This window comes from Callorhinus ursinus, unplaced genomic scaffold, assembly GCF_003265705.2.
Source record: "Callorhinus ursinus isolate GAN/ISIS: 27379988/994484 unplaced genomic scaffold, GSC_fseal_2.0 scaffold30, whole genome shotgun sequence".
Lineage (NCBI taxonomy): Eukaryota > Metazoa > Chordata > Mammalia > Carnivora > Otariidae > Callorhinus > Callorhinus ursinus.
In genome coordinates this window covers 15,735,835-15,748,180 of record NW_027397092.1, presented here as the reverse complement: position 1 = coordinate 15,748,180, position 12,346 = coordinate 15,735,835, and the positions used below count along the sequence as shown (strand labels likewise).

The window sequence follows — 12,346 nt, the reverse complement described above, 5'->3', positions numbered from 1 at the left end:
GGGAAAATTGTCCTTCATTGTGTGATGTGTTCTGATAGACCTGTGCAGAGAGGTTTAGGGAAAGGAAACCTAACTTAGCCTGGGCCAGGGGCAGGGCGCCAGTAATGCTTTACAGAGGGATAATACTTGAGTTGTGTTTTGAGAAGTAAGTAGGAGTTATTCAGGCAAAGGCATGGAAGAAGGGCTTTCCAGTTAAAAGGAAAAGTGTTTGTCAGGGCCCAGAGATAGCGTAAAAGAAAGGAGTATCTTAGGCTTGCATTATTGTTAGGTATGAGAAACTTTTATCCACTGTGTTTTATCCATATGAACTGTCACATCATATGGCTCTGCTGTCTAAATTGTTTATAATTCAGTTTTGAGTATAGGTGGGAAGTCCAAATTTACCAGAATTGTAATCCCTAGGTATGCATTAGAATAACAAGAGGTTTAAAAAAAAGTTTCACATGCCTAAACTGTACTCCAAGACTATCATGTAGTCTAGAGAAAGGCTTATGCAACTGTATTTGAAAAACAAAACAAAATGAAAAACTCAACACCTAATTCTCATGGACAGCTAGAGTTGAGAACTGCTTCTCTAATATGAAAAATCTTGATCTTTCAAATAATCTCACCCTTTTCTAATTGAATTTTGTATTTTTGTTCTTAGGAACTAATCTAGTATATATTTCTTCTAATACTCATTGCTTCTATGTAATCTAGAGATTTAATTTTCTCTTCTGTGATAGGAATTTAGTTCTTATTATTTTACCTAAGATTTTAGAGGTGATAAATTAATATCTGTATTTCATTTTCTTTAGCTATAAATTGAAGGGCCTGGCTGGATAGATCTGTAAGGCTTTTTCAAGCCATAAATTCACATACACCTTTTAAATTAATTGTGTATCTTCTTCTTTTTCCAGTAGGGTTATTTTTAATACCAGAATTTGGTAACACATAGTTTTTTCCAAATTTAGATTAGCATTTGATTTTTCACTGAAGCCAATACCTAGGTTAGTTATACATATCCAGTCTTAGACTACAGAGTTTTACAATACTTTCTTATAATACTGATAAAAATGTGGTCTTTTCAAGGAAATGGTTTAGAATTAATTCATTGACTATCCAGATAGTTGTATGGCACATAAAGCTCTTCCCTTTATCATTGGATTTGTTAGCGAGAACTGAAATGAACAGATCTTCATAATGACAGGCTTTTAGTTTTCACTCCTGATGTCCAAAAGTAATGTATCATCTGATGTGCTTCCCTGTTTTTGATTACCTCACAAATTTTCAGTATGTGGTTGTAATTATGAAGATGGGAATTTAAAATATTGCCAAAAAAAGCAAGCCCTTAATGTCTTTTCCTCTCTAGATCCAACACAGAGAAGGAGAGGCTTCCTAGTCTAAGAAAAAACAAAGGGTTGTAGCCTTTGACACTCCAGGCAAGAAAAAGAGTTTCTGGAGAGAGGGGGTTTTGGGAAGAGAATAATCCTCACAATTAGGGGATTGCAGCAATTAATAATCGTGATGGGTTCTATTGGAATGTGTCTTTCACCCCTTAGAATGCTCCAGAGAGTAATCTATAAGATTTTCTCTTTTTGGATCTTAGAAGGTATAGTCATGACTATTACTGAAAGGGGCTAAACATTCAGAGGCTTGACTATCTGTGCAGAAGCAATTCATGAGTACAGTTGACCCTTGAACAATGCAGGGGTAAGGGGCGCAAACCTCTCCACCCCCCCCGTGCAGTAAGAAAATTTGTATATGGCTTTTGACTCCCTAAAAACTCAACCGCTAATAGCCTACTGTTGACTGGAAGCCTTACTGATAACATGAACAGTCAGTTAACATATTTTATATGTTATATGTATTGTATACTATATTTTTACAGTAACATAAGGTAGAGAAAAACGTGGTTAAGAAAATCATAAAGAGAAAATACATTTACAATACTGTACTACATTTATTGAAAAAAAAATGTGTAAGTGGACCTACACATTTCAAATCCATGTTCAAGGGTTAATGGGACTTTTATTTTACTTTTATTCTTTTTATTGAAGTATAGTTGAACACCCAGTGTTACATCTGTTTTAGATGTACAGCATAGTGATTTGACAATTCTACTCATTATGCTGTGTGTACCACAAGTGTAACTCCCATCTACTACCATACAACAATATTACAGTACCACTGACTCTTCCCTGTGCTGTCCTTTTTATGCCTGTGACTTATTCATTCCATAACTGGAAGCTTGTATCTCCTACTACCCCTTACCCATTTTGCTCTTCCCATCCAACCCCCTTCTCTGGCAACCATCAGTTTGTTCTGTGTTAATGGGTCTCTTTCTGCTTTTTGTTTGTTTTTTAGATTCCACATATAAGTGAAATTATATGGTATTTGTCTTTCTCTGTCTGACTTACTGCACTTAGCATCATACCCTCTGGGTCTATCTGTGTTGTTTCAAATGGCAAAATCTCATTCTATTTTATGATTGGCTAATATTGTATACATCTTCTTTATCTCTTCATCTATCAGTGGACACTTGGATTGCTTCCATATCTTGGCTATTGTAAATAATGCTGCAGTAAACTTAGGAGTGCATATATCTTTTTAGATTAGTGTTTTTGTTTTCTTTGGGTAAACACCCAGTAGTGGAATTACTGAATCATACGGTATTTCGCTTTTTAGTTTTTTGAGGAATCTCCATACTGTTTTCCGCAGTGACTGTACCAGTTTGCATTTCCACCAACAGTGCATGAGGATCCTTTCTCTTCATATCCTTGTCAACACTTATTTCTTGTTCATTTGATTCTAGCCATTGTGACAGGGATAAGATGATGTGCTTTTAAATAACATCCTCAAATGACATTCAGACACTAATTTTCAAATACAGCTTTTGTTCTTAAAATCTAGCTGCTTCATTAAAATGAATCACAGTAATCCAGCAATTGTACTATAAAAATATTAATTCAGAGAGATACATGCACATTTATACAGTTTACAATGCATGTTTATAGCAGCATTATCTACAGTAGCCAAAATATGGAAACAGACCGAGTATCCATCAACTGATAAGTAGATAAAGAAGATTTGGTATATTTATATGGTGGAATATTACTAAGCCATAAAAAAGAATGAACGCTTCCATTTACAACAATATAGATGGAGCTACAGAGTATTGAGCTAAGTGAAAAAAGTCAGTGAGAGAAAGACAAACACATATGCTTTCACTCATATGTGGAATCTAAGAAACAAAACAAACGAGCAAGGGGGAAAAATGAGAGAGAAGCAAAACAAGAAACAGACTCATAACTACAGAGAACTAACTGATGGTTACCAGAAGGGAGGTGGGTGGGGGGATGGGTTAAATAGGCGATGGGAATTAAAGCATGCACTTGTGATGAGCAAGGTATGTTGTGTGGAACTGCTGAATCACTATATTGTACACCTGAAACTAATATTATACTGTATGTTAACTAACTGGAATTTAAATACAAACTTTAAAAAGATAAAATAATTTAAAAAACCTGAATCACATCATACTTCTTTTAATTTAAGGACTAAGTGTTCAGCTAAGCTAGGGGACAGTCTCATGGCCAAAGAGATAGTGCTTGTTTTAAATTAGCCCATTCTTCTGAAGTGGGGATGGGAGTAAGAATATAAAAAGGGGAATGTCTCAAGAGTCTCTTGCCAATGCACTATTAGTATATGATTTTTCTCCTCTGGGACTTCACTCCAACAATGACGTTATTTTTTTAAATGGAAATTTTAGAAGCTCATGAAGCAAAATGGAAAATTTGAGTCACTACTGTTAAATTTGTTAAAAAGAAATTTATCTTGGGGCACCTGGGTGGCTCAGTCGGTTAAGCGTCTGCCTTGGGCTCAGGTCACGATCCCAGGGTTCTTTTTATGTATGTATGTATGTGACAGAGAGAGAGGGAACACAAGCAGGGGGAGTGGGAGAGGGAGAAGCAGGCTTTCCGCGGAGCAGGGAGCCCGATGCGGGGCTCGATCCCAGGACCCTGGGATCATGACTTGAGCCGCAGGCAGACGCTTAACGACTGAGCCACCCAGGCGCCCCACGATCCCAGGGTTCTGAGACCGAGCCCCATGTCATGCTCCCTGTTTAGTGGAAAGCCTGCTTCCTCCTATCCCTTTTTCCCTCCCCCTGCTTGTGCTCTGTCTTGCTATCTCTCTCAAATAAAGAAAATCTTAAAAAAAAAAAGATTAGTTATTATTGACGCATTTTTAGATGCTTACATTATACTTGTTTTTATTTTGACGTGTCAGCATCTCTCAGCAGCTTGCTTATTACACCATTTCCCTCTCCAAACTCTTCACTTACCCGGAGTTGTGCCAGCAGTTACCAGCGACGTTGGCGACGCAGCCAAACAACAAGTTTGGAGAATGGGGTATTTCCTAGATGGTAAGTTGGAACCTTCACTTTATAATAAAATTGAATAGTTCCTTATTTTTTTTTTTTTAAGATTTTATTTATTTGAGAGAAAGAATGAGAGAGAGAGAGAGCATGGGGGGGGGAGGGTCAGAGGGAGAAGCAGACTCCCCGCTGAGCAGGGAGCCCAACTTGGGACTCAATCCGGGGACTCCAGTATCATGACCTGAGCTGAAGGCAGTTGCCCAACCAACTGAGCCACCCAGGTGCCCTGAATAGTTCCTTAAACACAATTCTGAAATTTTTTTTTTTTTTTTAGAGCCTGGGCTTGTATTTTGTGTATTTTAAGTCTTGAAACTATTTAAATGTATTACATTTTAAAAATTATTGGTAGTTTTAACCGGTATTAGTGTCTAGTTCAGTGGCTTTATAAGTACCTTCACATTGTTATGTAACCATCGTCACTATTCCTGTCCAGAACTTTTTTATTTCCCCAGACTGAAGCTGTATGCATTAAATAGTAACTCCCTATTCCTCCCCACCCTTGGCTCCTGGCATCTACCATTCAAAAAATTATTTTTTGTCTCTCTGAATTTGAGAAATACTCTAGAAACCTCATATAAGTAGAATCATAAAATAATTGTCCTTTTATGTGTAGCTTATTTCACTTAGCTTGTCTTCAAGGGTCATCCATGTTGTTGCATGTTTAAGGATTTTATCCCTTTTTAGGGCTGATTAATATTCCATTGTATGTATGTATCACATTTTATTTATCCACTTATCTGTTGATGGACATTTGGTTTGCTTCCACCTAGCTTTGCACAGTGACAGCAGCGTAGCCAATGGAGTTTATCCAAGGTGCGATTATTGCTAATTGGATTGCTTCCACCTTTTGGCTTTTGCAATAATGCTGATATGAACGTGGGTATACAAATACCCTGTTTGAGTCCCTCCTTTCATTCTTTTTGGGTATATACCCAGAAGTGGAATTGCTGGGTGATAGGGTAATTCTATGGTTAAATTTTTGAAGAAATTCCATACTGTTTTCTACAGTGGCTGTTCCATTTTTACATTCTTACCACAAATGCACAAGAATTCTAATTTCCCCACATTCTTTCCAATAGTCATTTTTTGTTTTTTGGATAATAGCCATCCTAGTGGGTGTGAAGTGGTATCTCGTTGTTTTGATTTGCATTTCACTAATGGCTAGTGATACTGAGTATGTTTTTATGTGCTTTTTGGCTGTGTATCTGTCTTTTGGAGAAATGTCTGTACAAGTGTGCTCATTTTTTATTTAGGTTGTTTGATTTTTTGTTGTTGAGGTATAGGAGTTCCTTATATATTCTAGATACTAATCCTTTATCAGACATATGCTTGGCAGTATTTTTTCCCATTCCATGGGTAGTCTGTTCATTCTGTTGACAGTGTCCTTTGATACACAGCAGTTTTTAATTTTATGTAGTCCAGTTTATCTCTTTTTTCTTTTGGTATCTGTACTTTTGGGTGTCATATCCAGGAAGTCATTGCCAAATTCAATATCATAAACTTTTACCCTATTTTTTTCTAAAAGTTTTATAGTTTTAACTCTTCTGTTTAGGTGTTTGATTAATGTACTGCATGTTTTGATATTTCAGTTTTTCATGTTTGTAATTAGGCAAGTTAATTCATTCTTTTTTTTTTTGCAAGTTAATTCATTCTTGAAAGATCTTTTTTTTAGTCTATGTTAAGCAACTATAGATAATGCAGCTTCTTGTTTCCCCTTTTACTTCCATTAGTCCTTGATTTTTTAAATTTTATTTCTGGAATCAAAAGGAGAAACACAAATAGATCATAGCAGAGTGAATTATATCAGACTCATCTATAAACCTAAAAATTCAGGCATTTTTAGATTGGTTATGAATTGGAGGTTATCTCCTTTTTTAGTGATTTCTAATTGAACAAAAATGTTCCCAATTTGACTCTGTTAAGATTTCCTATAGAAAAGTGAGCATGAAGGAATAGCGAGTAGATTTCTTAAAGAGATAACAGTTGATATGCATTTTTAGATTTACTTGATAAAACAGAAAAAGGTCTTTAGTCTACATTTAATTAGCAAGGAATTAAATTGTGAATTTAATTATTTTTGTATTTTTTAATTAAAAAAACATTTATTTTTAAGGTCTATAGAAGAAAGCTTTAATCTGTCAGATGAAAGCTGTGGCCCTAATCCAGGAATTGTGAGGAAAAAGAAGATTGCAATTGGGGTAATCTTTTCATTATCCAAAGATGAAGATGAAAATAACAAATTTAATGAATTCTTTTTTTCACATTTTCCTCTCTTTGAAAGCCACATGAACAAACTAAAGAGTGCAATAGAACAGGTGAGCACAGTCATATTGTTGGTTTGTTTATGTCTTTTATTTTCCTCTGAATCTTATTCTCCTAGTTTAGTATTATGTTTATTCACTTGGCAGAAAAATTAACAGCCACAGTGCAAGTACCCTACAAAGTGCTCTGGAGATGCAAAATAGACTTCAACTCTTTTCAAGGAGCTTACTACTTAATAAATGTTACAAAGTCATTCATCTGTTCATTCAATAAATGTCTGAGGGCCTGTAGTGTGGCAAGCACTAGCAACTGAAGATAATATGGGAAAAAGCAACACTCTGGACCTCATGAGACAGGAAACAAACAAATGGATACATATGTTTTTTTAAATTTTATTATTATTATAATTTTTTTTGAGAGAGAGAGAGAGAGCATGCGTGCACAAGCAGGGAGAAGGGCAGAGGAAGAGGGAGAGAGAGAATCTTAGGCAGGCTCCATGCCCAGCGCAGAGCCCAATGCAGGGCTCTGTCTCATGACCCTGAGATCATGACCTGAGCCAAAATCAAGAGTCAGACACTTAACCAATTAAGCCACCCACATGCCCCAAATATATGATTTTTGATGATAAATGCTGTGGAGAAAAATAAAACAGGTTTATAAGGAATGCTGGATGGAGTTCTTCTAATTTTTGTTGGCTGGTCATGAAGGCTCCTGATAAAATGACATTTGATCCAGAGATATGGAAGAAGTGAGGTACAGTTATCTGAGGGAAGAATTTTCCAGGCTGGGGTAAAGGACTGTGTCAGGAATAACCCTGATGCTTGAGCAAAGTAAGGAGGCCAAAGTGGCTGGTTTAGAAGAAACTTCAGATTATGTAGGGACTTTTAGGATACCATTGTAAGAGCACTGGCATTTACTCTTAAGAAAGACGGGAAATCATTGGAGAGTTTCAAGCAGAGGAATGACATTATTTATGAGGATCACTCTTACTGCTTGTGAAGAATAGATTTCTAGAGGCAAAGGTGGATGCTGTGGGAACCAGTTAGGAGGTTGTTGCAGTGATCCGGTGAGAGATGGTGGATACTCAAACCAATTTAGTTAGAATTGATGAGCATTGGTTGAATTCTGGATATGTTCTGAAAATAGAGCTAATGAGACTAGTTGATGAACTGAATTGGGGTATACGAGAAAGAGAACAGTACAGGTTGGCTTGAGATTTTTCACTTGAGCAGTAAGAAGGATGGAGTTGCCAGTACTAAAATGGGACAGGTTGGGTGGAGGAAAGTCGGGTGTTTGAAATGCCTCTTGGACATCTAAGTGGTTATATGAGTCTAGAGTTGAGGGAAAAGGTCCAGGCTAGATAGTCAACAATGTATTAATGGCACTTAAAGCCATGAAACTGAGGGATAGAAGAAAGGAGAGGAGATCCTAGGCTTGATTTGGGGAGCATTTCAGCAGTTAAAATTTGAAGAGTTGAGAAAGAACCACAGAAGGAAATGGGATTGGCCATTCAAGTAATAGGAAAAAGAATATAGAATACTTTTTTGAGGGGAGCCAAATGAATGAAATGTTTTAAGAAGGTAGGAGTGATCAGTTGTGTCTCATGCTGCTGATAGTGTATATAATAAATTTATATACAAGTAAGAAGATGGTGAATACAAGATAGGACATAAGAATAAAAAAGACAAGCAAAGTTGTTCATAGAAAATGACTTCCTATTGAGAAGATGTTTCATCCAGACTGCGTCTTAAAGGATATGTAGGATTTTTTAAACATAAAGCTTTGAAAATTGGATATAGCTGAATAGCAAGAAAATTGCCACCCAAAAATAACTCTGTAACATTTTGCTGAAAGCCTTCCCAGGCCTTTTCTATGTATATTGTTTTTTTACTTCATTGGGATTGTTCTGTGTCCATATTATAATGATGTGGCCTATTAAAAAATTCATCATTGTAACATATACACTTCTCATGTCATTGTAAAGTGTTCTTAAATATATTTGAGAGGATTTCCTCAAGTTAAGTAACAGTTTTTCTATTAAGTCATTTCTACTTTTTCACAATTATTTCTACACTGTAATTAACATCGTGGTGAAGTTTCCGTATTATTTTTAAGAAGATTCCCAGGAAGTTAAAGTAATGAATCAGTGGGTATAAGTAAATTCTTAATCCCATTGACAGTATGTGGAAGGGAAAGGATAGAGGGGTAGTGGATGGTATGGCTGGCAGAATTAATGGGAGCCAGACCACAAAGAATCTAGAATGCTAGCCGGAAGTTTTGACTTTGTTATTAAAGCTGTCTCCAAATCATGCTTTAGGAAGATTAATTTAGCAGTATGTTTTTTAAGAGTGTAGAGTAAGAGGCTAGAGAGAGGAAGACCAATTAGAAAGGTCTAGAAAGCAGAGGATGCATTTCAGTAGCCCAGCAGTGACTGAGGCTCATCTGCCTCTAGAGAATACACTGATGTTTGTTATTCACATTAAATCCGTCAAAGGACAAATAGATCATTAGCAGTACATCTTTATTTGAACAAATGAGTAAAGGCCATTTTCACTTAGGCTTTCGGAAGTTAGACCTTGGTGACATTTTCTTCAGTTGGCGGCTGTCCCTTTTTGTAAAAAATCTGATGTTGCCAAAGTCAGTACACATAATATTTAGCTGCAGCTGAACTGACGTTTTTAGCTACTGGGAGAATTGGTTCAAGTTTTCTATAAAACTTGAAATAGGCAATATAGAACTCATTAAAAATTACTTTTTAAATGTTTTAATGCTTTGACCATTTTATAATCTAAAAGCGTACATTGCAGTACTTACAGTTTTGATATTTGTTCAACAAGTTTAACATCTCATTTCTTATTATAGCTGAAAGATAAAGCTTAATGAATGAATACCTTTATATAAATAAACAGAACTTAATTAATTTTAAAAGTTCTATAGCTGTTAATTAACTATAGAAAATAGTAAACACTGGACCATCCAAAGAAGTTTTCTTTTAGGGCCAGTTTTGACAGTATCGCTTATTTGTTTTTTGTTTTTTGTTTTTTTTTTTAATGAAAATATATGGATTTTGTTTCTGGGTACCTTGGGAACTATTTTGAAGTTTGTGCTTTTGAGATCTATACTGTAATTTTAAATTTTTACTGCTGGTAAAATTAAGAATAGTGTTCAATTCTAGCTAAAGAATATTCACTTTTTTTAAAATAAATTGGGAATCTCAACAGTTTGTAAAAACACAAAGTTTCACTTTTACCTTGTGAAGCTTTTGGGTGTACATGCACATGATTTCTGGTCTTAAAGTAGTCTGACCTCTGAAATATATGTTTAAATTTTTTTTAAATTGATTTTTGATTACCTAAGTAATGCAGAAATCCATTCTCTTTAAAATGTCTAAAAAATTACAAAGTTCTTTTTGACATTCATATCCTAATCGTGATCCAGTTTTTGACCATGTAAATCAAGGCCTCTCAACCTTGGCTAAATATGTTTTTAAGAAAGCAAATATTATTAATAACTTGAGATATCTTTCAGTAGAATCCTGATGTTTTAGATTTTTAAAAATGTTTACTTAACAAGCCATTATTCGTGAAAATACTAGAGGAAGCCATGAGCTGTTGTTACTGAGGTATCGTTGTATCTTGCTCTGTAGTAAAAAAAAAAAAAAAAAGTAGTTTTATGTCAACATCAGTTTTTTTGTGTGTGTGTTGATATTCTGCCATTTGACAGGTACAATAAGAGATTTAACATTTGAAAATTTTGAATTTTGTTATAATTGTTAATGATCAAAGATGCAAAAAAGAAAGCCACTATAAATGTACATGCCCTCTTTACGTGATGGTAGAGTGTTGTGGAAATAAGTGATTTTGTCTTTCACTTTTTTTTCCTCCCATTTTTTGCCTGTGATCAGTGTAAAAATTAACTATTTCATTGCTTCCAAGGCTATGAAAATGAGCCGGAGATCAGCAGATGCCAGTCAGAGGAGTTTGGCATATAATCGAATAGTTGATGCCCTAAATGAATTCAGGTACATATTCTCCAGCTTTTCATAATTTAGAGTTGTGTAGCAGTGTACACAGGAAGATTTATTTATTTTCTTTAGCTTATTCTAATAAAATTTAGTTCTTTAAATTTCTTGGTCTCATGAACAAAAGAGGGTATAATTCAGTAGGTCACTGGCTTCTGTTATTAAATATCAAATGTCCTAGGGATTCAAGCACATTTGAGATTCATCAGTGGTATGGTTTTTAGTACCAAACCATTATAGGAGCAAATATGACTAGAGGAGACCCTTGTTCCCCAGAAACATGCTTTGTCCTCTCTCTTGGGTTAAGTGTACCACTTAAGGTTTATTATTACCAGTAGTTTATCTCATTTTTAGAAAAACTGGCTATGTGTTTGTTCATTAACGACTCTGTGGTCCCATATTGGGACAGGGATCTTCTAGAATTGTTGATTTAAATGGACTATTACATTTTGAAGTGAGAGCCTATTTTAGCTTGTGCTGTTTCAGGATTGTTATGGTGAAACTTCAGGCATGTCATACACATCCAGACACACACACACACACACCGACACACACACACACACATCTTTTGTTAATGGAGATGACTAATGAGTGGTGTATTTAGTAAATTTGACAGTAAGGGAAAACCTATGTTTGTTTCCAACTTTGCTTGTTTTTTAGTTTTCATTTTTCTCATACTGTGTTAGAGTAAACCACAGTGAAGATAAATCTGGTGTCTTTTTTTTTTAACTTCTCTCAAAATGAGAGACTTCATTGCCTCAACAGTGTTCTGTGTAATTTTTGAAATTGGGTTATAGAAAAGCATTAAGTGGAAATTGCATGGTAAAAATAACCTAACCAATATGGAGTGTTTTATCATGTTTTTAACTTACTTAAATGGAAAGGTTTACTTTATGGCTATCGTGTAATAACCATCCACTGGACTCAATTATTGAGAAGGATAAAATTTACTAGTCATTTATCTTTTATTTACTGTAATTTTTAGGATAAAAGGCATTAAAAGTAAGCTTAAAAATCTTCCATTTTTGTTCAGTAAACTCAGTGATGAGGGGAAATGTAAAGAAAAACAAATTAGAGAAGTCAATTTCAACCTGTATTCTTTCTTTTTTTTTGTCTTTAGAGGAAATAATTTGCACAAATGAAAATTATATGGAAGCTGATGTTTCTCCTATTTTTATGTTTTAGCATATTAACTTCAGGCCTTTCCTAAGTTATTGAATGAAGCATGCTAACAAATACTGTAATAAAGTATTAAAATTTTTTATAGTTTTAAAAAACCACATAACATTAAATTTGATGTCTTAACCATTTTTAAGTGTACAGTTCAATAGTATGTATAACAAAATTCTAGAACTTTTTCATCTTGGAACACTGAAAACTATATACAGTGAACACTAATTCAGTAATATAATATTTTTAATCAATGTTCAGTTCATTGGCATCTTTGCTCTTTATGAATTATATGTAGAATTATTCATAATTTTATTTGTTCATACCTGTACCTTAAGAATTCAGATTGCTACATTTCAGGTGCTGTTTATAATTAAATCAAAACATTATAATAAATGTTTCTTATAGATGAAGTATATGGAAAATAAAAATATACTCCCTCAGCCTTTCTAGATGGAATTTAGAACAGTTTTTTT

At 34.7% G+C, this 12,346-nt stretch overlaps 1 protein-coding gene and 1 long non-coding RNA gene across 4 annotated transcripts in view; one reads left to right on the top strand and one right to left on the bottom strand.

Moving 5' to 3' along the window:
• The window catches only part of LOC112814987 (uncharacterized), a 58,437-nt gene that overhangs the window by 2,468 nt on the left and 43,623 nt on the right, over positions 1 to 12,346 (bottom strand). The gene's annotated exons all lie outside the window — the stretch shown is intronic.
• The window catches only part of FNIP1 (folliculin interacting protein 1), a 153,951-nt gene that overhangs the window by 103,626 nt on the left and 37,979 nt on the right, over positions 1 to 12,346 (top strand). For all 3 annotated transcript variants that reach the window (XM_025860762.2, XM_025860765.2, XM_073878627.1), the window contains 3 exons: positions 4,270 to 4,405; positions 6,531 to 6,732; positions 10,615 to 10,700. In XM_025860762.2, the coding sequence (XP_025716547.1) occupies positions 4,270 to 4,405; positions 6,531 to 6,732; positions 10,615 to 10,700 (424 nt within the window). The remainder of the gene's footprint in view (positions 1 to 4,269; positions 4,406 to 6,530; positions 6,733 to 10,614; positions 10,701 to 12,346) is intronic.